This window comes from Lepus europaeus, chromosome 14, assembly GCF_033115175.1.
Source record: "Lepus europaeus isolate LE1 chromosome 14, mLepTim1.pri, whole genome shotgun sequence".
NCBI classification, from domain to species: Eukaryota; Metazoa; Chordata; class Mammalia; order Lagomorpha; family Leporidae; genus Lepus; species Lepus europaeus.
This window is the reverse complement of record NC_084840.1, coordinates 56,314,340-56,340,491: the sequence shown is the minus strand read 5'-3', so window position 1 is coordinate 56,340,491 and position 26,152 is coordinate 56,314,340. Positions and strand designations below refer to the sequence as shown.

General features: G+C 37.1%; 1 protein-coding gene across 2 annotated transcripts in view; it reads left to right on the top strand.

The window, feature by feature from the left end:
- FMN2 (formin 2) overlaps positions 1-26,152 on the top strand; it is a 358,901-nt gene that overhangs the window by 128,336 nt on the left and 204,413 nt on the right. For both annotated transcript variants that reach the window (XM_062210677.1, XM_062210678.1), the window contains exon 7: positions 24,669-24,756. In XM_062210677.1, coding sequence (XP_062066661.1) covers positions 24,669-24,756 — 88 coding nt within the window. The remainder of the gene's footprint in view (positions 1-24,668; positions 24,757-26,152) is intronic.

Genomic DNA, 26,152 nt, shown 5'->3' with positions numbered 1-26,152 from the left:
TTCATGTATTTCATATATACAGATTTAGGAACATAGTGATACTTCCCAACCTATCCTCCTTCCCACCCACACTCCCACCCCCTCTCCTCTTTCCTTTCTTATTCTTTCTTTTTCTGAGCTCACTTTTATGCTGTCTTCATCTCCCAGTTTCACACCTCTCCCTCTGGCTTGCTCTCCCCACCCCCACCTTTCCCTCCCTCCCCTCCTATCTCCCCCTTCTCACGGGTACAGTGATGTATGGTGTTGACGCTCTCTTAGGAATCAGCATCACTTGTCCTTTACCCCCATATATGGAGTGGAGACCGGAAAAGGTTGACTTCTTAGAGACAGTTCATAATTCCTCTCTGGAGGATTCAAGACTTAATTTGGTGCTATTTATAGCACCCGTGTTCTATGTGTGTGTTTTGAGCTTCGAAGCACAGGAAAAAAACAGAAAAAAGTTTGGTGCTTACGTTGAATTTTTTCGTATAGTGTTGTGCCAGGATTCCAAAGTGAATGAAAAGCCTATATTATCCTTCTATGGTTGACAAACTTTAATTAAGGTCAGAAAACTCTCATAAAAATAGCAAATTTTAGTAAATATATTTTAAGAAACTCTCCAAGAATTTATAGGAAAGGAAATGAGAGTAGTGTAAATGAAATTGAAATGAGATCAGAAATCACTGACTTTGAGCTAATGTTTAGCGAAAGTATATCGGCATTTTTTGTTCAGTTTTTCCAGATAGCCATAAAATCATTATGAGATGTGTACTAGCAGGAATGTAGACCAAGTTTTCCTTTAAGTGATCCAAATGGCAATCTTTATATTTAGTTTTGTGTATTTCTCCACATGGATTCTAATAATGTTATTAATTCACTTAAAGATAAATAGGTCACTAGTTTCTCAGCCCTAAGTGTAGTATAAAATGACTACATTTGTTTCTTTTACTGTTTTTCTATATACTTCTGGCCCCATTTTGCTTAAGTGTTATATATTTAAATCAATTACCATTACAAATAAAATTTTTCATAACTGGAATTTCTCCTGCTTCTTTTCTAGTGCCAAAAAAAAAAAAAAAAAAAAAAAAAAAGCGTGTTCCTCAAGCACCATTAGAAGGTATAGATTGAGTTGAGATTCACTTGAAGCTGAGTGCTTTTTAAATTATCAGCCTTTCTTTTATGGCTTAGGTTGGCACAAGGCTCCATAAAGAACTGGCTTTGAGCTGATCTCCTGCCTTTGAACTTGCAAGGAAAGACAGAGTAACTTGTTTTGTTTTGAAAGTTCAGCTGCAGTATTGCCCTGGTGATGCCAGACTGACTTGGCTGCTTTACTGTAAGTGAAAACTTTATTATAGCAATGCCAGCTTCCTTTTTAATACTGCCACACACGAAGCAGGTACAGAGGTCTTCCAAAAGCAAGGAAACCAAATAAAACCCTCTCACTCAATTGTTTCTTTTCATTTTATATTAAACCTTCCAAAAATAATGTAGCACAGCCAAATATAAACGCAAACAAAAATTTTCCCTTTAAAATGAATAGAATTACATTTCCCCATTTTTCTAACAAGTATGAACAAAACTTGGTTATATTCAAAATCTGATCATTACAAAATGTAGATGAGATAATCAAATGGCAAAGTGGTTTCAGTTTATTCAGTAGTTTAGTGACAGAAATTAAACCGCAAGGAAACAAGTGTTCATGTAAAATACATAGTTTAAAAGTGAATTACAGTATTAGATAAATTAGAAGAATATATATTAAGTTTATGTATTTTTATTTTTTTGGAATGCAAAGTGTCAGAGAGAGAGACATGCATACATAGGTTCACATCCAAAATGCCTGCAATATCCAAGGATGGCCCAGCTGAAGTCCGTAGAGCTAGAAACTCAATTTGCACCTCCCACTGGTACCATGGACTCAAGCCAGCATCTGCTGTCTCTCAAGGTGCCCTTTAGCAGGAAGCTGGATTGGTAACAGTTGAGAAGGCAATCCAGGCACTCCGATGTGGGATGTGGGTGTCCCTACTGGTGGCCTAACCTGCTACATCACAATGTACACCCCAGAATCTATTTATTTAGAAGGAAAAAATACAGCTTCTGAGAGGAGATGAAGGCATAGAGGATTGAGACCCCAAGTCATTGATCCAGAGTAATATCTGGGGAGCTTGGAGTAATTACAATGATGACTTGAAATAGTAATTAAGTTTTGAGCTGACTTGGCAGCTTGCATCTTCAAACTTAAGGTTTGACTTATTAAAAAAAAATTTATTAAAAGGCAGAGAGAGAGAGAGAGAGAGAGAGAGAGATATCTTACATCCAATGGTTCACTCCCAAAATGGACACAAAAGGCAGGAGCCTGGAACTCCATCATGATTTCCCATCTAGGTGGTAGGTGCCCAAGCATAGCTGAAACCTGGATCAGAAGTGGAGCAGTCAGGACATGAACTGGTGCTATTATATGGGATGTAGGCATCACAGGCAGTGGCTTAACCCACTGTACCACAACGCCAGACCCAAGAGTCACTGTATTGAGAGACTGTCCACCTAAACAGTATAAAGTACTTATGAGAGGTGATCACCTTGGTGTTATGTTATTGAACAAATATCTTCATGAACCATCGGCACTGGTTAGGACTAAGTCCTCTTGTCACATTAGTAAGATATTTATCATCCCTCTGAGATTCTCCCTTTTAAAAATTCGCCTGTTCCCAAAACATTTCTAGGTACTTCTTAAGCTCATTTATCCTCATTTTTGTTTTCTCTCCTGATAACATGTTCCATATGTTTTCTTCAGTGATTTTTTTCAGGAAATATTATTACATATATTCTGTCTTTACTACGAGGACCTTAACATTTATGTTAATGAATCTTTTCCATTTGCTCATTTTTCCTTCCCATTTGACATCAGAGAACACCTTGGAGTTAAAAACTTGTTTAAAATATATTTTTATGCCCTTATAAACCTTAAAAAAAACTAGGCCATTTCCATTTCTAATGTTTCTGAGAGGTATAAGCACAGTTTTCTTCATTACACTTACAATTTCAGATTGTTCAAAATTTATACTTTCTTCAGTATCTCATGTTAAGATACAATTTCATGCACAGCAACTCATATTGCATGCAAATTCTAAGAAGGATATGTGTATATATATATATGTATATATATATATATATATAATGCATGACTCATACCAAATAGTCATTTGTTTGACATCTTTTTTCTTAATCCAGCTTAATAAGTCCTTTTTGCTATACTTGAGGTTACTAATGTGACTTCACATATTTCACTGCCCTGTTTTAATAATGATGCCATTCCCTTCTCTTAATAGTTTAATAAAGATGTCATTCCTTTCTCTTAATAGTTTAATAATGATCCCATTCTTTTCTTTGAACATTTTTTCCCCACTGGACCACCCAGGATTATATTGAATCTGTTGCTGTCATCACTGTCTGTCCTACTCACCTTACTAAGGTCTTGCTCTTTTGCTTGTATACTTTTTTTTTTCCTGTGTGTTTACATGCACCAATGTATTTTTAAAATTTAAGCTGTTGCAAATTTCCAGTGACTTATGTATTGTTCTTCTTCTTTTCACTCATTAACTTCCCCAGGCACTTAATCAGCTCATCTTATTAAAAAATTACTATGTATGGCTGTTTCTTCCTTTCAAGTTTCCTTGTTTCTTGCTAAAATTATCATTTTTATTTAACTCTCAGAAATCATTTGGAAATAATAATATATTGTTATAAAGACTCATGCTAAAATTCAGAGGAAAGTTGACATTGAAAAGATTATTTATTTTGATAAACTTAATAAAGTAATTTTACAAGGAATAGGACCAATTCCATTACTAAGTAGGGAAAATACCAGAGTATTTGTCCCTCTTTCTGTGTAGTCATTAAAAAAACAGTGATCAGTGGCAAAATGTATATCTTCTCAAACTTTACACACTGATCTCCTTCCCATCATGACAACCCAAGTGGGCCATTCTACTGATCTAGAAACTTTGGAAATGGGTTCATCACAACTATTGGTGACACCCATTGGTAACAACACTCCATGTATTTTATGAAGTCCAGGGGGTACATGAATCAGCCTTCAGATGGATCGAAGGGTTGTGGGTATGAATAGAATGCTGCAGGGTGTGAATTCATTTCCCCAGATCCTTTTATTGGTAAGTTATTTTTAATTCATGGGTCGCCACAATAATCAGTTCATTCCTTTTCACCCATGCCAGTTAGACTTTCCATTATCCCATAGTATTAACTGTTTTTTTCTAGGGGGGGAAGAGTGGAAAGAAAAAAGGCAGAAAAGTTGGACAAATTATTTAATTTTTTTGCATTAACAACCTCCCCAGGTGACACTCATCCCCCCTACCCTCGCCATGATTCTTACCTTCTTCCCGATGACCCCTGAAAAGAGGAGAAAAAGGTGAGAAGGGCCAAAGAGATTTTACACACTGGGCAGATCTTCTGTCGGAGAAGAGATCAAGGGTGTAGAGATCTTCCAGAAAAGGGAAAACCCATTGTAGAAGAAAGGGAAACAGGCCCAGCATGGGTGAGTGCTCCTGAGCATTATACGTGAAGATGCCAATTTGTGTCTCTTTAAGCCCAAACCCAGTCTGAGTTTGCATGTTTTTCTTTTTACTACAAAGAGACATATGTCATGCTTGCCATAACTATGATGTTGGACAATAATCACATGACTTCTGCTTCAAGAAATGCATTAAAGACTTCCTGTAGGCACCAAAAAAGAAAATGTGTGTATCAAGCTCCCCAAGGTTATTTAGTTAGAAAACCATGTTTAATCAGATGAGGATAACTTCTTGTATTCACTGTGGTCCTCTTGAGGCTGCTAGGGTTTTATTCTTTCCTTTATAGTCATTATTTCTTCAGCTATGCTTTAGCAAACTGTATAAGCTCAGATTATTGTCTTTACTGCCTCTGTGTTAAGAGTTGGTTTTTAGCTTCCAGTTCAAGTGATAAAAGGGGAAAAGGATGAAGCCTGGGATGTTGCAATAAATCAAGAGTCTTCATTTCTGTCCTGGGATGTCTTCACAACACAACCTGAGAGACAGAGCCTGACATCATCCTTGTGTAATTGAATAGAGGGATTTATAGCCCAAGATATCCACCTGAGAAGACATTAAAATGGCTATGATACTCATCTGATTTTCTTTTAAAAGGATTTTCCTTTTTAGATAAGCTTTTGATTTGTTAATTGTGTAATCTTTATCAGTGAAGGATGTAAGCCTAAGCTTTTCCTGTGTTGGGGTGGTAGAAGTCGACCAATGTTTCTGAGAATAAGGATACATCTCAGTTCTGTCCCCCTCCTCCCCGCCCCAATGTCAAAGTTGGTTTGGTGGGAAGAATCCCACCGAAGAAGTTTGGTAATTTATTTATTAGTCACTCCTGATTATTCACATGTTTTCTTTTTAAATCCTTACAGTTTTTTAATGTCTTAGATTAACCACATCTCTTTATGCCATGTGTAAATTCCCTGCTATCCCCCCAGGAGACTGCTTTTGGTGCAAAATTACTTTGTGAGGCTGGACATAAGGGATGTGGGTCCATGACTCAGGCTTGAGAAAACTTAATAGATGAGTGATTTGCTGGTAAAGTTGAAGTGTGAGATTCTGCTGAGAGTTTCAAAATGTTTTTTTAAACCAGTTTTACTCAATTCTGTTGGTAGAAAGGTGATTTCCTCACAGCTGATTACCTGAAAGTGGTTTTTCTCCCCTCTCACTAGCACCATGCATTCTCTTTAGGATGGAAGCTGTTGGCTTAAGCATCTCACCAGGCTTTTGACTGCATATTCCAAGTCCCTATTACTGTGGGATACTACATGGTGTGAGTCTATCACAAGCATTACAGATGACCTGTTTCTGCTTATACTTTTTGAAAAGGCCATATAAAAATTATCTTCATCTATGTGTTTATTTCAGGAGTTTTGTTTTCTTCTTGTTCGCTACTTTTGGTTAAACTTTTCATTGAGATGCCTTCAGAAAATTTAGTGACCCTTCCTTTCAGTATCTTAAGCAAATTCAGTGTTGCTTTCATTAATGGTAGGTAAGGATCAGAGGGATATGATGTTTTCTGAACAGCTGGGAATACAAATGGAAGGGACTGGGATTTGGAGTTTTGATCCTTAGGCCATCTTTCTATCTCTTTTCTCATAGCACTAAAAATGATCAGAAAACTGAAGTAGCAATTCGTGGGTTTATTAAGTTGATGGCTAACGGTTAACTCTGTCAATGATTTTTAAACAGATAATTAACAGGTATAGACATATGAGTTGCCACCCACATAGAAAATGTTTAGGTATTTTTATAAGAGCTATTTATTCTTCAGGTCAATTTTGACTTAACTGTGCATATCAGCCCTTAGTGTCCCTAGCACACTCCTTTGCTTGGACTCTGTGATTTTATGTAACTGGTCTTTCCTATCCAGGAGAATTGCTATTGTGCATTTTATTTAAAGCTCTGTATTTTTAGTGTCTTTCCTTCTTTTGAATTTTTAGAAATAGACTAATTAAATACCCCAGCTGGCTTTTTTATCTTGGGATGGAATCACCTACAGAATGAGACACATGTCTTCCCCTCAGATTGAGTCATGGTGTAGTCACATAAAGGAACATCATAGGAATGGTAAGATAACCAAATATTCCATGTGGCATTAATTCACTCCATGACTGTTGAATACTAACTGGGTGCCAAGTGCTGAGCTTACTATTTTAGCTTTAGAGGGTGGAATAGGGAGATTGCAGAATAAGACAGAATGTGAAAGACATCAGAACTGACTTAACTATGGAGACTTCCCAGGAACATTTGAGTTTCTCTACCTTCATGATAGCCTAAACTGAACAGAATGATCCTCAGAAGGGAGAAACAAACTTTATAACTCAGATAGCGTTTGATTCTAAAAGTACTTTTATTTAGTTCTGAATGAATGTTTTAAAAGATAATTTACTTCCCTGGGGCTTTGATATAGCTTCATTTATCTTATGAACATGTTGGCCACAGATTTTAGGGGCGAAGCTGGTTGGATTGGCTAGAAAAACCCAATCCAGAAACTTGCCAAAATTACTTTTCAGGAATGCTTGTTTATTTATCACTTTCAAAAACACTTTTAATCAAGGAGATTTGTCAGCCGACTATAATGTTCTGGAAAAGAGAACGATGCTCAATTGCAGGCATCAGTCATCGAGGATGAAGTCTTGATTTGAGGAAAATTTGGGAGTTAAATGTTAGCTACCCACGGGGTATTTATTTAGTAAGTATGCTTATGAACAACTGAAATATACCTTGTATATCCCTATATCCACTGCTTCTGATTGGTCAGCCATGGATCATGGGTAAAGACATAACTTTGTCAGTGAATACTTATTTTAGTCTACCTATTCATGTATATTTTTGTAAACATGGTTTTGAACGTTATTGATCTGCAACATCTTTCTAAAAACATTTTAACTGGTTTATAGAATCCTAGGTGACTTATTTAACCTTATAATTTTGTTCTGAAATACTTAACATTTTTTATCATTGCAATTTTATAAATCTGAGAAAATTATTAAAAATATGAATATTTATTTCATTAGTTCTGCACAAGTACAAACAATTACAACTACAATTACTTTGGAAAATTAATTAATATATATATGTATGTATATCCCATCATCATGCTGGTTTTGGTCCTTATCTGTGTATTCAAAGAAATTTAGTTTATATAATATGTATATAAGAATGTTCGTAGTAGCATATTTGCAATACCTCAGTACTAACAGCCTTCATAACTACTGTCAATATTGAAACAAGGAATAAATTATAACATAACTGCACAGTATAGTAGTACACAGGAATGAGGAATAACAGTGTACTGTTAAATTCTCAATACTGATAAATTTCAGAGACAAAAGCCAATATAACAGGATATTTCCATTTCCCTGATATTCCAAAATTGGCAAAAGTAGTATGTGACAACCAAAGTCAGAATGAAACTTTTAGGGAGGGAGACTATATACTAGGAGGGAGGTGTGAACGGACCCTTCCGGGTTGTTCATAATGTTCTGTATAGTGATTAGAGTGACAGTTACAAGGCTGTATATGTAAGTAGCAATTACATGGACCCTATACTTGACTTTTCTCACTTTACTATGGATATACTTTAATAACAATGTTATAAAATTATATGTACAAAATTTAAAAATTAAAATATATACTTTAGAAGAACTATTTATTGTATAACTAAACACTAACTTGAGGTTTTGGAACATAGATTAGAAGGTATCTTCAAGGATAAGAATAATGAGTGACTTGGCTGTTGTTGGGTTAGGATGTGAAATAATTACTTGGTACTGTATGTGTTGCTATAAATGGAATTGTGAAGAAAGGAAAAATGCTAAATTTATGATCCAGGAAAATGGTGCCATCAGAAAGAAAACTATTGGTCTGCAAAGACATAAACTCACATGTTGAAACCTTTATTCTCTAAAAATGAGCATAATAAATTATTTCACTGGCAAATCAATGTTTATCTCTCTTTTACTTCCAAACTCTAAGAGGTCTTTGGAAAATTAGCCAGTTACTTACTCAGTGTGTCATTTCCAAAAATAGAGATTGTAAACTTGTAAGAAAGCTTAGAATATCTTCTTCCATAGGGTAGAATCAAATGCATCTAAATGCATATTCAGTGGATAGAATTAGAAAATGAGTCTTGGCTCTCCAGAAGAGCCAAAAACAAACATCATGCTAGTGGCTAGAGAGCAGGGGGAGACGCAAAATGCCTGACTAATCCACAAATTGAGTAACTAGTCAATGAATCATGGAGCATTTATTTGGTGATTCTGCTTAATAAATATATACTAGGTGGTTGTTTGTTTCCTGCATATTTAACTTCTGCTTTAGAAATCTTTACATCTAAAATTTTTGTTAGCATTTTGTTGTTATAACTACAAAGGAAGGGAATCAGTTAGGTTTGGTATTCCTTTTTCATGATTTCCCTGAAATTGAGTTATATATAAGAAGAAGATTCAGATGAGTGTTATCTTTTGTGGTTTGTTTATTAGCTAACAATTTGAAGAATAATTTAATCTCTTTATGTTTTATCTGTCCATTTGTTTTGTATAAGATAACACAGGATATTAAGGAAATAGTGGAGGAAATTATATTTGGGAAGTTACTTGGCAGAAGTGGGCTCTGCATATTAAACCACATAGGTGGTACAAGATAGTGCTTAAGAAGGTGGAACCTGGAGCCACACTGCTTGGATTCATATCCTGGCTCTGAAACTAAATGGATGTGTGACCTTCAGCAAATCATTTCATCTGGAGCATCTGGACTGTAGTAGCTCTAACTTCACTGGGTTTTTGTAGTGATTATTAGAATAGATAAAGACCTTTATTATAAAATCAAATAATGTTATCTCAATACATTATTGTCACGACTTAATAATACATATGCAAATAGTGTCAACATGAGCCTTTTATTTCTTCATGGTTATTGTTAACCTTATAATCTATATTATATCTTTTACTCATGACAATTAATGTCCTCTATTGAGATAATACCAAAATATTAAGAAAGAGATATCCATATTTTGTAGAAACATACTTGATATTCAAATATTTTGGCAATATCATTAAATGTTTAGATGTTGTACTCACAATTTCATGGTTTTCTGATAATTTAATTTTAATCAGCCTATAATGGTTCCTACTGAATTTTAAATACTCAAAACATAATGTGAACATTGTAGACAGGCATATATCTAATACCAGAATTTTAGAGAAAATTCTGAAAGGGAAAATATAGCTTAGGTAGACGTGTATGTAATCAGATGGACCAAACATTGTTTCTAACTACCAAGATACTTGAAAGGGTGAAGAACAAAATTATACCCTGCATATATTCTATATGACAAAACTGGCTAGACTGGCAAAAGGCTATGTTCAAAGAATATAAAAGAGAAGATTGTATATGGTTTAAATTCAAAGAATTTAAATGTCTCTACATGTTTTTCTCTGTTCTATAAGAAATAAAGAAAGATGGAGATTTGTGATAATGTTTTAATTAGAAAAGCATTTTAATAGCAAGTAGTATTTATTTAAGCTTATGTTGCATGTTACTATAATGTTTTAAATGAAAAGTGAATTTGGAAATTCCAGTTTACAGCATATTAATGTTGTTACACATGTATTTTATTAGCATTTGACATATTTTTTGATATATGTTTTTGTGAATTCAGCAAAGTATATTTGAGTGTACTTATATATTTATTTAAAGATTTATTTATTTATTTGAAAGAGTTACAGAGAGGCAGAGAGAATCTTCCATCTGCTGATTCTCTCCCCAAATGACCACAACAGGCAGAGCTGGACTGATCTGAAGCCAGGAGATTCTTCCAGGTCTCCCACACTGGTTCAGGGGCCCAAGAAATTGGGCCATCTTCCACTGCTTTCCCAGGCAGCTGGATCAAAAGTGGAGCAGCCAGGATTTGAACCGGCACCCATATGGGATGCCAGAACTGCAGGCGGTGGCTTTACCCCCTATACCACAGCACCGGCCCCTGCGTATATATTTTTAATAAAAATGAATTTTGAAATGCAACCTATTATGAAATCCTCACCTGCTTCTCATTGTCTTGGATCTTTCAGTAATTTTCCCTACTGAATATTGTTTTCTTCTGTGACTCAGTACATAATAGTTATTATTTTGGCCAATGTGATTTCAGTATGTTATATGTCAATTAAGATATATAATTACTGCATTCAACTTGACTAGAACCAGCCTATGGCTCTGCTCCTTTAATAGTTTGCATTTTTAAGTGAATAATCAAACCATTGATTGGGTAAGTGTGGCTGATCTTGTAGGATAAAGAAGTATCATTGTCTCTGTTTACCTTTCTCAAAACTGTGTAGGATACATATGCCTTAGGGTTTACTAAATTATATATATATTTTTTGTAGTAGGACACATCTTTAATGTCTGACTTGATTTCTGATTTAACAGTGAATTATTGTGGTCCATTGAATGGCAAGAGATGGTAGAGGGAGATACTGTTTTCAAGGAATGTAAATGATCCAGGTGGATGATAGTTTTTGTTTGGTGAGAAGGTATCCTGTGCACTGACTTCCACATTCTCCATGTTCTTACTTCCAGTTAGTTGGAACAACATGAGATAAGGAACTAGGAAACTTGTATTGGGGTGATGGACTAAATGAGTCAAAGCAGGAACCAAGAATTGGCACCAGGAGAGATTGTAACAACCTACTCAGTCAAAGAATAGCATCCAGATTAGAGAAATACACATCAAGATAATAAGCCAGTTTCCAAAAGACAAATATCATGTTTTCTCTGATATGTGGTATTTAATATAGAATTCAACAAAAGTATAAGAATGAAACTGCCATCTTATGATTATTATTTATAGTCCTTGTCTATATTATTGTGGAACTGTGGTCTTTCTGCTTCTGTGTTTTACTTGTCAAATATTATGATTTGTGATGCATTAAACATGTGCAAGAGTAAAGGAAAAAAAGAGAGGGGATTGAAAAAGGGAGGGAGGGAGGAGACTTTGGTTGTCTTCTTAGAATTGTATGTATGAAATATATGAAATCTGTTCTCTTTATATTAATAAAAATTAAAATAAAAAGATAACCAAGTGAGAGAGATTGACAGATTGTAAGAGCATTGAGAGGCTCTTATTGGTAACTTTACCAAATACCACAACTTCCAATCTACTTCCAAAGCTGAGACTCAAAAGCAGGACCGGTAAAGCTAGGTCTCCCATAGGTTGATGCCTCTGCTGGGAGGCATATCTAGGTCCTACTTAAAAAGCAGACAAATTTTGCTCAAGTAGGCTACACTTTATTTTCAAGATTGACTTCTAGATTCTTAGTCAGTGAGAGGGGTTCAAATGTCATCTCAGTAATTAGCAAACTGGCTCCTTTGTTTCTGAGCTTATGCTGAGGCTATCCTAATAGGATTGTCTGGTGCCAACCAGATAGTATGACGATATCATTCCTGGGCATGGTCAGTGTCAATGTCCTCTGCCGTCTGCAGTGCCTTGGAATGCTGTGGGATGCCTGTGAGGTCGGCCACCCTGCCCCAAGGCTTAACATTAATCTGAGTAGGGGAAGGTAGTAGTATAAATAAGACTGCAGTCCTCCTTGGTTGTGGGTATAGACTAAAGAAAACCTGATAACCTCTTGCTCTGTAAAATCCCATACAAGCAGAGCATTCTTCGCTTTTGAGTGTAGACTAGTTAAGATTTAAGATGTCTGGCTGTTTTCAGGCTCTTGGTTCCTGATTCTCATTTGGTGAAAATCTAGAGATGAATTTATCTTTCCCAAATAAGGAAATTAAATTTAAAAATTGAAGTTATAAGATGATCCACAGTATATCTAAAGAACTTTTAGGGAAAAAGAACTTTGTGAATTTCCACGGAGGTGAGAATTAGCCAATGTGTGGATCATTTGCTCTCTTAATTCTAGATGTTTATTCCTTATCACCTTTTATTATCTCTGGTGGTGGTTCTTGTTGAAATGAATTCAAGTGCTTTTATAGCATTATAAAACACAATTATTAGTTTAGCTTTGCTAAACATAACACCAACACCTGACTTGCAATGTGTTTTGTAGTTTAAAAGTATTTTATATGTTGGTAACTTTATCTCAAGTTAAGAGAATGTTGCGTATGGAATATTAACTATATTCTACAGCTAGAGATCTGCAGTTTAATGAATTTGTCCCAAGTCACATAACTGCTAATTTACTCATTGAGGCAAAGATATAGTCTGAAATATAGATTTCCTGCTTTAGAGATCAAATCACTGGGGATGTTGAGTCTGAGAATCATTCTCTCAGCATTTCCTTCCATTCTTAAGTTACTCATTTAATTTGCTTTTACTACTTCATATTTGTTCATTTTCTCCTGTGACTTTCCCATTTGAAAAAACAGAGGCTGCATTTTGCCTCTGTTGTTCCTTGAGTGCTTTGCATACCATCTCATATATTACTTTGCACTTGAACATCTGTGTGAGAAACAGCAGTTTTTGCATTCTGTAAGTTCACTTTGGAATTTACCTTTGCCTAATCTCTGTAGTTGACTGTTATTATCTTACCATACTCATTTGCCCTATTGAATCTGGCCATTTATCCCTGTAAGCTAATATCCAGTTTCTAGCAAGGCTGTGCCATGGTGTTTCAGAAGTAAGCACTGTATTACCCTAACTAGGAATTAGAAAACAAAACTTGTGTTGTGACTCTGCGTCTTGACTGTGAGGAAATGGTTTGGTTTCTTTCACTGGTGCTTGATTGTTACTTCATAGTAAGGAATTGCAAAAAACATTGAGTTATGGGATATTTAATGTAGAGCCCTTTCACGAATCAACTTAATTTTCTAGTATCACATATATAAAATACATACTTAAAAAATTTCTTAATAAGAAACACCATTGTTGGCTGATTAAATATTTAAATTTAATCTTGTTACTCACATAATAAGTATAGTTCAGAACAGCTTTCTATTGCATTTTGGCATAATTCTGTGGTATTAGGTAAGTTAGTATTTTTCAGTTTTTGATTTGAGTTTAGTAGAAGAATCACAGCTCAAGAATTATTTGACCACTTCCTTTTCAGTGGTTCCTAAATTTGTATCAGTGTTAGCTGTGTGTGTATATTTATTTACATGTGCTTTAGATACATATTCTAGGGCTCTATGCTAGGAAAAAAAAAAAAAGACTCTTTGGAATGGAAAGCAGGAATGTTAATTTAGGAAGGTACCTCAGTGATTCTGATTTTCATCCAAGGGAGGGGATCATTTTTCCTAGGTTATAGAGACCATCTAAAAAAGTAATAATAGTTTAGACAGGTTCATTTAATCCACATATATTTATTGATTGGCTGCAATTTTTTATCTTTGTGCTGGGTATTGGAATAGGTGATTTGATGCAGGCCTTGTGTACAGGTATTTTTAATTTAGTGACGGTTGCCCCAGCAATTTATCATGTGTATTATCCAGTAGGAAAATAGCGTATTAACAAAGTAAAAGAGAAACTCATAGTCTTTTTTTTTTTTTTTTTTCCCAAAGATTTACATACTTCATTTGAAAGGTAGAGTTACAGAGAGAGGGAGACAGACCTTCCAATGGCTGGAGCTGGACTGATCCGAAGCTAGGAGCCAGGAGATTCTTCTGGGTCTTCTACATGGGTACAGAGGCCCAAGGACTTGAGCCATCTTCTACTGCTTTCTCAGACACATTTGCAGGGAGCTAGATTGGAAATGGAACAACCAGAACTCAAACCTTCTATGCCACTGCACAGGTCCTGCTTATAGTGTTTTAAACATTAGGTGTAAGGTCAGAGGATGTTCAGGAAAAGCACTGTGGAGGAGTGGGACTTGAAAATTTTGGTCCAGTGAGCAGTCAGAGATAACCCTGTGACTGTGGAAAATAGAGCAGAGCTGTAAGGGATCACTGAATGTCTTTTAAAGGAGAGTGCATGATGAAGGCAGAACAGAAATTGGTCTAAGAGCAGCACTGGGATCTTTGAGGCAACCTCACATTCTGCCTGCAGGCTCTGGGAGGGGCCATAAGAACTTGCAGCACCACAGTGTCTGTGAAAGAGAAATCTTGATAAGGAAACATTGGTGTAACTTGATGTGTGGCTAGGTGTGAGGAAAAAAGAGGAAGGATGAGTCAAGGTGCTGACAATTGGAGATGTGATATCAATAACAGAGAAATAGAGACAGAGAGCTGGCTGGGCAAAGGATGATGGGCTTTTTCATTTCCTTGGTCTTCTGTGTTTTTACCACCATGTTCAGCACAACACCTGATGCTAAGTAGATGTTAGGTAAACTATTGGTTTGGCTGTCTCTTTTCATCTTATGAAGCAGGAAGTTGATTTCACTTTCATGAGAAGTCTGGGCAAGTGTGTGTTGAGGGAGGTACAGTGCCTCTATTCCATCAGATTGTCCAGAGATCCATATTCCAGCTTATTTTGTTGCTTTACCCGCAGGGGGTAGTATGGCTGAGGATGACTCCCTTCTGTAATTCTTCCTTTAGTCTGAGAAAAAGAAAGAAGTGAAGGGCAAGAAGTTTCCTTTTAGAGGCAACACTTTTTTGTTCCCTGCATTGCATTTGCCCATAACTTGTTTTTGTAGCTATACTTAATATAAAGTAGGCTGTGGAAATTGTTATCTGGCCTGGTATAGATCCAGTTAAAATTCAGATGTTACTGCTAGAAGCATGAAGAGGCATAGATTCCTAAAGTCAGAACTTGCCACAGTGGTTCTCGGTTTTTTTAAACAAGTATGCTTAGTATTTGATCATGTTGAGTTGAAGGAGGAAAGGAAGGCTCTAAATAGCAGTGACCGGGAAATAAAGACAAAGAATAGTAGCTCAGAACAGTGTGTTATGTATGAGATGTAAAAAGGTGAGGTCTTTCAAAGGTTATAGATGTTCTCATCAGATTGTACAGAAAAGCAATGAAACAGAGCAGGAGAGAGACTGGAGAGAGAAGGGTGCTCATTGGTTAGGTGGTGGGAAATGCAGACAAGAGAATCTAGAGAAATAATTGAAGATATAACCAGCTCAAAAATTAAAAAAAAATTATTATTTACAGAGCAGAACGTAAAATAGATGAAATGATATTGTAAAGAGGATAAAAAGTTAGGGCAGACAAGAATAAATGATTAGTGGTGTTGCATATGCCATAGATTCTAGAAAAAGAAATACTGTTGAATGTGACAGAAAATTTTAGTGAAGATGTGTAGCATGCCAACATTAGACTCCATTTAGAGCATCCAGTGCAATGGGCTGGACTACACAGGAACGTGGTCTGTTACAGGGGGAAATATTTAAGGAGAAATGTAATAGAGGTTCTTGGAATGCTATGGAAATATGTCCATGAAACTGTCCTTAGTGATTGTACCTGAGAGATGGTATTATGATGGGTTACTAACCTTCTACTCTTTTTGTGTTGAAATTAACATGAAAATGATTTGGGTAGGATTTATAAAAACAGTAAATTAATCATTTTAAGACTCTATAGTTTAATTTTGGTTTTATAATCAGTAAATAATATGAGCCATATTTAATTGATAGGACAGCTCAGATCTTATTTAAAGGGCAAGGGATTTGCATATATGGTGTTTTCATTCTCTGGAATATTGTGGGTGAGGGAAGGGAGTATCTTCCTTCACTCAATAGGAATCTCTGTATTCCATTGTCTGTCTAAGTATATTTCCAACCTGCTAATACCTATACTATTTACTAGAGAACACGTTTAGCATGTAGTTTTTTTCTGACTTGTAAGTAAGGCCAGCTCAATAGTCAATGGGTCTTTGACACAAATACCATGTTATCTTTATTTGTTTGAACTGAAGAAAGAATAAAGGGACTTTAGGTTCAAGCTAAATGGATTAAATGATTACAATTTGTTCAAAGTTGTTAGATTTTTTTTAAAATGATTTATTTATTACTTTGAAAGGCAGAGTTACAGAGAAAGAAGAACAGACAGAGAGATTAAGATTTTCTGTCTGCTGCTTCACTCCCCACATGGCCACAACAGCCGGTGCTGAGTCAGGCTGAAGTCAGGAGCCTGGAACTCTATCCCAGTCTCCCACAGGGGTTCAAGGGCCCAAGAATTGGGCCATCTTCCACTGCTTTCCCAGGTGCATTAGCAAGGCGCTGAATCAGAAGTGGAGCAGCCAGGACTCAAACTAGCATTCATATGGGATCCTGGCATCCCAGCTGACAGCTTAACCTGCTGTGCCATGATGCCAGCCCCTGGTAGATCTTCTTGTTCACTACCACCCAATAAAAATAAAATGCAAGGCACATGTGCAATTTAAAAATTGAAATCAGGGAGAGATCCTTAACGGCAGACCCGCAAGCAATTAACCTAAGCTCAACACCAAAAGAGACAAGAACAGGGGTGTGCATTTGGCCTAGGAGTTAAGCTGCCAGATAGAACACCCTAGTCCCACATGCAAGTGCCTAGGTCCAGTTCCAAGGTCTGTGTACAGATTCAAGCTTTAAAATGGGAGCCACATTTTAAAAAGTATACAAAAGTCGGTGAAATTAAGATTGATATTAACAGTAACATAAAATACAGAGTGGCCAAAATACTTTCACTTAAACATGTATTCAGCATTTTACAAATCAGGTATTTTATATTCTCTTAAATCCTTAAGGAAAAAAAGAAAACAAGTCTTGTAGGTCTGTACATATTTCAAGTACCCAGTTAACCACATGGTTAGTAGCTCTGTATTGGATGGTACAGTTTTAGAGAATTGATGAGTGGTCTTTTGTAGTTCTCTCACTCTCTTTTAGAAAGTATAAATTTACTTGATTGTGTGTGTGTGTTGTGAGGGAGGAGGGAAAATGTACACTCCCGCCTGCTGCTTCACTTCCCAAATCCCCTCAAGGGCCTAGCAAAGCTGGGAGCTAAGCACTCAGTGCAAATCTCATGGGTGGCAGGAGCTCAAGAATCTAAGCCATTACTTGCTGTCTCCTAGGGTGTGCATTACTGGGAAGCTTGAATCTGTACTCAGACCTTGGAACTGGACCTAGGCACTTGCATGTGGGACTAGGGTGTTCTATCTGGCAGCTTAACTCCTAGGCCACATGCACACGCCTGTTCTTGTCTCTTTTGGTGTTGAGCTTAGGTTAATTGCTTGCAGGTCTGCCATTAAGGATCTCTTCCTGACTTCAAGTTGCTTTAAGCACTAATCCAAATAGGTTTGTTTAGTGAATTAATATTATCTTATTTTGTGACCACTGTTAGGAGGTAAGGCAAATGAATGGAAACTAAGGGCTTTTCTTAACCTTCCCCCAATGCTTGGCTTGCTATACGATCTGAAATTTCTTGGTTATATATTTAAAATTTCTAGTGGGCAGGTATGTGAAAACTAAAGTTGAAGTTAGTTTTTCTCACCCTTCACATTTTCTTTCACTAGTCCATTTGATGCTTGTTTCACTGTCCACTGAGATTTAATAGTTTCCCCTGCTATCACCTAAGAAAAAATTGGTTTCAGTAGAAAAAAGGAATTACCATCTTTCTCTCACACTAAAGTTTTAGGTGCTCCTTTGAAAAAAAAGAACTACACAACTTCAATTTCTTCAAACATTTGTGTTTACTTGAAAGACCAAGACAGACAGAGATCTTCGTTAACTTTCTGGATGCCTGGAACAGTGAGGGCCAGAACCAGGCTGAAGCCTGGAGCTGAGAGCTCAGTCTGGGCCGCACATGTGGGTGACAGGAACTCAATTATTTGAGCCATTACCTGCTGCCTCCCAGGGTGTGCATATGAGCAGGAAGCTGGAATCAGAAATGGAGCTGGGACTTAAACCTGTGCACTCTGATTTGGCATATGGGCTTCCAAAACAGTGTCTTAACTGCTGCATCAAATGCCTGCCCCACAACTTGTATTTTAAGATGGTGCTTGGTTTATTCCTTGTGGCTATTGTTATGATCAATGAATTATTGAAAAAAATTAACAGATTTCTAGAGGAGTAAGTAATATTCATCTTTTTAAAGAACTTCATGCTCTAGTTTTTTCTCCTAAATCATATTTACTCAGAAGTAAAAGGAATAGTTCACCTGTGACAATAAAATTGCTGCTTTGAATTTTTTTTTAAACTTTTATTTAATGAATATAAATTTCCAGTGTACAGCTTATGGATTACAGTGGCTTCCCCCTCCCATAACTTCCCTCCCACCTGCAACCCTCCCCTCTCCCGCTCCCTCTCCCCTTCCATTTGCATCAAGATTCATTTTCAATTCTCTTTATATACAGAAGATCAATTTAGTATTAAGATTTCAACAGTTTGCACCCACATAGAAACACAAAGTGAAACATACTGTTTGAGCACTAGTTATAGCATTAAATCACAATGTATAGCACATTAAGGACAGAGATCCCACATGAGGAGCAAGTGCACAGTGGCTCCTGTTGTTGACCCAACAAATTGACACTCTAGTTTATGGCGCCAGTAACCACCCTAGGCTGTCGTCATGAGTTGCTAAGGCTATGGAAGCCTTCCAAGTTTGCCGACTCTGATCATATTTAGACAAGGTCATAAAAGACAGAGTGAGGATAGTAACCAATGTGAATTTTTTTTTTTTAAGATACGATGCATTCGAATGTTTTTCTGAATGTTGTACATCACTTGCGTTGGTTTCCTCATGTTTGTTCTGATTCTTCTTAATCTGTTTTAACATGGTATTGATATTGAATCTGAAGTTTGTCCTGGGATGTTGTGGAGGGAAGGCAACAAAGTAGAATGGGCTATTATATGGGGACCAGTGGAAACCTGAAGTCTGACCAAAAATTCTGCCTCTTTCTTTAGTCTTAGGGCTATTAGGAAAAGGCCTAGGGAATTATAGTAGATTTTGTGTCAAAGTCCTTCATATTATTTTGGCCTTGCTTCCACAGATAGTATGCCTAGTAAAGAACCGGTTTTCAAATCCCCGGTCCATCTTGTTCTGGTGCTCTTGTACAATAAAATATATATGATTTACCAGAAAAGTGAAACTAGAAAAAACTTCCAAATCAAAGACATACAGATCTAGATTCAATGGGCAAAATATTACTCCATCAGTTTACTCTAAAATTTCTAAATCTTGCTTTCAATTTCTGTACATATTCATCCCTTTTGTGGACAAGTGATATTTAGCCTGTGGGCTGACAGCAACCTGCAATGCACATATTGAGTAGGTAACACTGCTTACAACTAAATAATCATCTTATGGACCACTCTATGATGTATTTCCCCCATTTCACAGATCAGAACACTTAGGATTAAACAAAAGAGACCAAGAAACCCAAGGATCTTCACATGCCGATGCTGGAATTCAGACCCAGAGTTATAATAATTAAAGAAATGCATCTCTATCCCTGTGCTGGCCAGCTTCTGCCTGTATTCCAAATGCTGTGCAGCACATAACCTGGACCATGGTGCGATGTGGGCTTGTTCACATGTACCTATATCCTGTCTGCCTCCCTTCATCAGGATGAAAGGAGAATGGGCAGTGGAAGTAGAGGGGAAGTATCTGTGAAATAAATGAAACTTGTATGTCTTAAATAAAATGTTTTAAAAGACCAAGAATCATTTTAGTATACGTTTTCACAGAATAGCATTTGAAAGAAAACTCAAGTTGATTAAAATTGCTAGTTTCTGGTTTTTCTAACGCAAGCTTGTATTTAAGGTGTGGCACACCTATTGATTTAACTATTGTATATTTTCCTGGGCATACCATTGTTAGGAACTTCTGTGTATAATCATCCAAGTAAGGGGATTCAACATAACACAAAAATAAATTAATATTTAATGATCTACAAAATAGATGTTAATACATTACTATTTTTCCTTTCTGCTTTTATCATGATTCTTCTGTCACAGTTCCCAGTACTCACTTAGTTTATACACTAAATCACTAAATAAAAAAGAGGTAGTTGGGATAAAGGATATCTCATTGATAACAGTAATTGTTCAGACCAAAAATTAGTTAATGTTTATTTTAATCGCATTTCTACTTAAGCAGCCTAATTAGGTCAACAATATTAGAGTCTTGAAAGTTTTTACTGGGACCACATGTATAGGACATGTCGGTTTTATTCTCTTTCATGGCCAAATAGAGCATATTTTCAAAGCAACTACGTTTATTGGTCATAGACTACCAAGGAAGAGCATTAAGTAGAGAAATAATTTGCAAACATGGAAATGCTACTAAGCTAATGAGGTTTTGAGTTCTTAAAAAATTACATAGGAGGAAGGAAAGTTCAATAATTGTCTTGCAGAATTAAATGGAGTAATGAATGTATGAGTTTTTTCTTTGTTGTAGTGTATGAATTGGTATCACAATAAACTGAGTGAATCGATGTAAGATAAAAGCTGCCAAAAATTTCATTTTTGACAAAGCATTTATAATGTCTTCAAAGTCTTAACTTCTTATAACTATTGTTTATAGCAATGAAGACACTATATGCTAGGCACATTGCCAAAAATGTTAGGTACAACATCACATTGAATATCTATTGCAACTTTTTTTTAAAGATTTTATTTTATTTATCTGAACGAGTTACAGAGAGAGGTGGAGACACAGAGAGAGGTCTTCCATCTGTGGTTCACTCCCCAGATGGCCGCAATGGCTGAAGCTGTGCCGATCCGAAGCCAGGAGCTTCTTCCAGGTCTCCCACGTGGGTGCAGGGGCCCAAGGACTTGAGCCATCTTCTACTGGTATCCCAGGCCATAGCAGAGAGCTGGATTGGAAGAGGAGCAGCCAGGACTAGAACCGGCACTCATATGGGGTGCCAGCGCTTCAGGCCAGGCTTTAACCTGCCGCGCCACAGTGCTGGCCCTTGTTGCAATTTTTAGAAACTGATGTTGCTGTTACTGTTTTTCTAGATGAGGGAACTGAGGCTTTAGGTTTAGCAGTTTTTTGAGAATGTTTTAGGAAACAAGTAGGAGATTCTAGAAACGAGATCTGTGCACCAGAAACACTGGCATTTCTGGGACCTTGTTAGATATGAGAAACCTCAGCCCTGTCCAGATTTATTTAAAAAAGATCCCAAATGACCAAGCTGCACATTAAAGTTTGAAAAGTACTACTTTATTTTATAAAGTCTACATTCATAATCTCTGTACATAAATCCTGCCTCCTAGGGAAGCCCAAGATAATAACTTCATTACGATAATTAGTTGAATCTGGTGTGACTATAGGCAAGTTCAAAATACTCCTTTTTTTCTGATTATATGTTCTAATTCTTCTCTTTTTAGCTAAGGAGTCTTATTTAATCTTAGAAGAGTCCAATCTTTTTTCTCCATTGCAACTGTGGTCACTAGATTCTAAGCATGTTCTAGTTTGATAGCGTCAGGTTCTTATTATCCAGAGTATTGAGAAAGAAGAACAGAAAATGACAGCAGTTAATGGCATAAGGTTTGGATTGCTGTAGGGAAATTTGGAGTACATCCTTTTATTTTTAGTTTTTTAAAGATTTATTAATTTTTAATTGAAGGGCAGATAGAGAGAGAGTCAATGAGCTTCCATCCAATAGTTTACTCCCCAGATTCCCACAACAACCAAGTTTGGGCTAGGCCAAAGCCAAGAGCCAGAAATTCCATATGGGTCTCCCATGTGGGTGGCAGAAACACAAGGCCTTGGGCCATCATCACCTGCTGCTTTCTCAGTATATTAGCAGGATGTTGGATAAGAAGCACAGAATAGCAGGGACTTGAACTAGGCACTCCAATATGGGTTGCAGATATCCCAAGTGGTTGCTTAACTCACTGTGCCATAATACCCACACCTCAGTCCATTGTTTTAGATATCTTTTCTCTCCTAAATGTATATGCCTTCTGGAAGGTAATAGGTAATTATAGTTTCTACATAGTATCTTAGGCATTTAAACAAGAATAGTTTACAATCAAGTGCATTTGATTTTTAATAGAAAAAGCATGTTTCAGAGAGAGAGAGAGAGCGATCAATCTTCCATCTGCTGGTTCACTCCCCAAATGGCCACCGTGGCTGGAGCTGGGCCTGGAACTCCAGCCGGGTCTCTCACAAGAGTGGTAGGGAACCAAGTACTCAGGCCATCTTCTGCTGCTTCCCTGGCACATTAGCAGAGAGCTGGATCAGAAGCAGAGCAGCTGAGACTTGAACCCACATTCTAATATGGAATGCCAGTATCACAGGCAGCAGCTTAACTTGCTGTGCCACAATGCCGGTCCCAGAATAGTTCACTTTCAAAGGGACTGAGAAGAACTGGCCAGGACTTCTAGAGTAGAGTTTCTGTAAAGGTGTGATGGACATGCTGACACTGCAGGGAGGTCACATGGTATATGAGTTTAAATGTCCTTTTCATTTCAGGACCAGGAGGTGACAGGGAGTTTCATAGAAGGAGTTTTGTCAAATAGCATGGATGGGCCCCAGAATGCATTTTTCTGAAGTTAGGAATTGTTTTTCAGACAGTTCCTACCTTCTGCTTTTCTGATATTAAATTTTTGTTTCTGTCAGCTCTGAAGGGAGATACCATTCATAGAAGTACTTTGCCATACTAGTGGATTCATACTCAGTTTTGAAGATATTTTTTCATAGTTGAAATTTAATAAAGTGTTTAAAGAATACATTTAGAATCAAAATTTATATGTCAATTTCCCTCTGAGCCAGCAGTGCCTCTTGTGAGGTATTGTCCCATACCACAGGAGGTTTTCAGAAATGACTCAGGAGGTTTTTGTGGTTGGTCTTTCTGAAAGTGGTTTGTTGTATTCCCAACCCCCATCCCTGCTGGGGAACCAAGAAAGCTATTATTGCTGTTAAGAATATTGTTTTACTCTGTGACTTCGTGTGACAGCTGGGTATGATTATTTTATTAGTTTCCTGATTGACCCAACTTAAACCAAAAAGGAATACAAAGTCAACAAATGTGATAGCTGTTAAGGCAGCTGTCACTTCTGGTAATTTGGCCATAACCACTTTTCTTTCCTTTTCCTCCAGTGTTTTTCTAAGAAGATTTAAAATAAAACAGAGAGTAAATAGAAATTGCTGTCCTTCACAGGATCACGAATTGGGATAAGAGTTTCATAAGCAGGATTTGTTGGTGATGTGTTATATTGTCTGTAAAACACAGTTTCGACACATTTTTTTTTTTTTTTGACAGGCAGGGTTAGACAGTGAGAGAGAAGAGACAGAGAAAGGCCTTCCTTTTTCTGTTGGTTCACCCCCTAAATGGCCACTACGGCTGGTGCACTGCGCTGATCTGAAGCCAGGAGCCATGTGCTCCCTCCTGGTCTCCCATGCGAGTGCAGGGCCCAAGCACTTGGGCCATCCTCCACTGCCTTCCCGGGCCACAGCAGAGAGCTGGACTGGAAGAGGAGCAACTGGGACAGAATTCGGCGCCCCAACTGGGATTAGAACCCCAGGTGCCGGCGCTGCAGGCGGAGGATTAGCCAAGTGAGCCATGGCACCGGGCCGACACATCTGTTCTGTAACAAGCTGCCCACCTCTGCTTTAGGAAACCTTCCCTTAAGGTTGTGTGCACTGACTCTCCAAGACTTTCCGGGTATCCAGACTTGAGATTGACTGGCTGCTGCTCTGCTAATTTGATGGTTGTATCCCTCTATTAATTAGTTGGAAAGTTCTCCACAAAATGTGGGTCAAATGCAGAATAACGGAACTGCCAATAAAATAGTGAGCTTTCTTAATGACCCAAATAAAAGCACATTTTCTGTTTTATGGAACAACCAATATGACCTAACAAATTGTCTATGTGTGTACTTTTATGTTGCCCTTCGCTTTTGACCAGTGTTTCAAGGCTCTGTATTTAAAAAGAAACACTTTTTATAACTCAGGCTGCAAATAATCAAACATGTAATTGTTATTTTACAGAGACCAATTTTCTAGACTATTAGAAAATTGTTGACAGATCAGGCTCTTAAAACACTGTTAAAGAACATGACTTTGAAGCTAATAGTGAATTCTGGGGGGGAGGGAGGAGGAGGAATATTGGATCCCAAAGATTTATGACATAAAACCCAAAAGCATTCTTTAAGCACAGAAAAATTGGTTTTGAACAATTTAAGTAGTGACAAAAGGCATTTTCTCTTAATTTGTTCTTCATTTAGGATTTTGAAAAGTATATTAGGAATTTTGGGATTCAAATTAATGTTTTCCATTTTTCCTTCCTCGAGCAGGTTGTGAAGTTATTAAGCAACAAAAGATCACAAGCAGTTGGAATATTAATGTCTAGTCTTCACTTAGATATGAAAGACATACAACATGGTAAGTGAAAATAAAAATTCAGTTTTTCTATATTGAAACTTGGACCACAGGGTACAATGTTTGGTGACAAAATTATTTTAAGCTTAGAGTTTCTGTTTATACTGAGGTTGGTATATTTCTCTCATGAATGCTTCTGAAAGGGTTTATTAATTTGGTGTTTCTCTTATTTCTATATCTTGCTGAGAGCATAATTCTCATGTTGTGTTATCATCATTCAGGCTGTTTTAAGTATCCTACTGGATGGCTTGAAAACAACAGAAATTTATTTCTCACAGTTCTAGAGGTTCAAAGTCCAAGATCTGGTTGCCGGCAAGGTCTTGTTGGGCCATATTCTGGGTTGCAGACTATAATCTTCCTGCATACTAATGTGGCAAAAAGAGGATCAGAGAACTCTCTTGCATCTCTTTTGTAAGAGCATTAATCCCATTCATGATTTAATCATCTCCCAGAGATGACACCCCCCCCCCCAGCCTCCTAACTCATAACTTTGGGGGGTTAGGATTACAACATATGAAATTATGGAGGATAGAAGTATTTAGTCCATTGCATATATTTTAGCTTATTTTGATAAATATTATTTTTACCTCATAAGTAGTACTAGTTCTGCTGTGTTCTGTAAATACTTAGACCACTTCTGGATGGCATGCTCAAAGTGCTACTGATTGACACTCGTGTGAACCAGATAGTACGTTACTTCTCTGTCATTAAAAAATTCTTGGAGAAAATAGTCTGCGGGAGAGAAAAATTAATTGGGCCTTGAGTCCCAAGCGTTTGTTGCTCTAATATAAAGAAGAGGAAGTAAGTCTGGAATTCTCTATCAACCCATGTGAAAATTACAGGGATATATGTTTCTTTATTTCTTTTTCCTTTTAGGTCTATTTATTTGTTTGAAAGGCAGAGTTATATATAGAGAGAGGGGGATACGGAGAGAGAGAGAGATCTTTCATCTGTTGAGTCACCTCCCCAAATGGTTGCGATGGCCGGGATAGGCCAGGCCAAAGCCAGGAGCCTGGAACTTCATCCATGTCTCCCTTATGCATCTCAAGGGCCCAAGTGCTTGGGCCATCTTCCATTGCTTTCCCAGTCACATTAGCAGGTAGCTGGCTTAGAAGTGTAGCAGCCAGGACTTGAACTGGCACCCATAAGGAACACTGGCATCGAAGGTAGTGGTGTAACCTGCTGTTCCACAATGGGAGCACATAGAAAGCACAATGGGGAGGGTGTTTCAGCTGTTATTTTCAGAATGTTCTTATGATTAGAGAGCCTGAATTACCACTTATCTTGAATGTCTTTAAGGTGTTGGATGGGAGATGGGACACTCAAGATATGGTAAAATGCTGACAGAGTCACTAAAGCAAATTGTTATATATAGCATTTTAGGTAACAAAAATGGTCA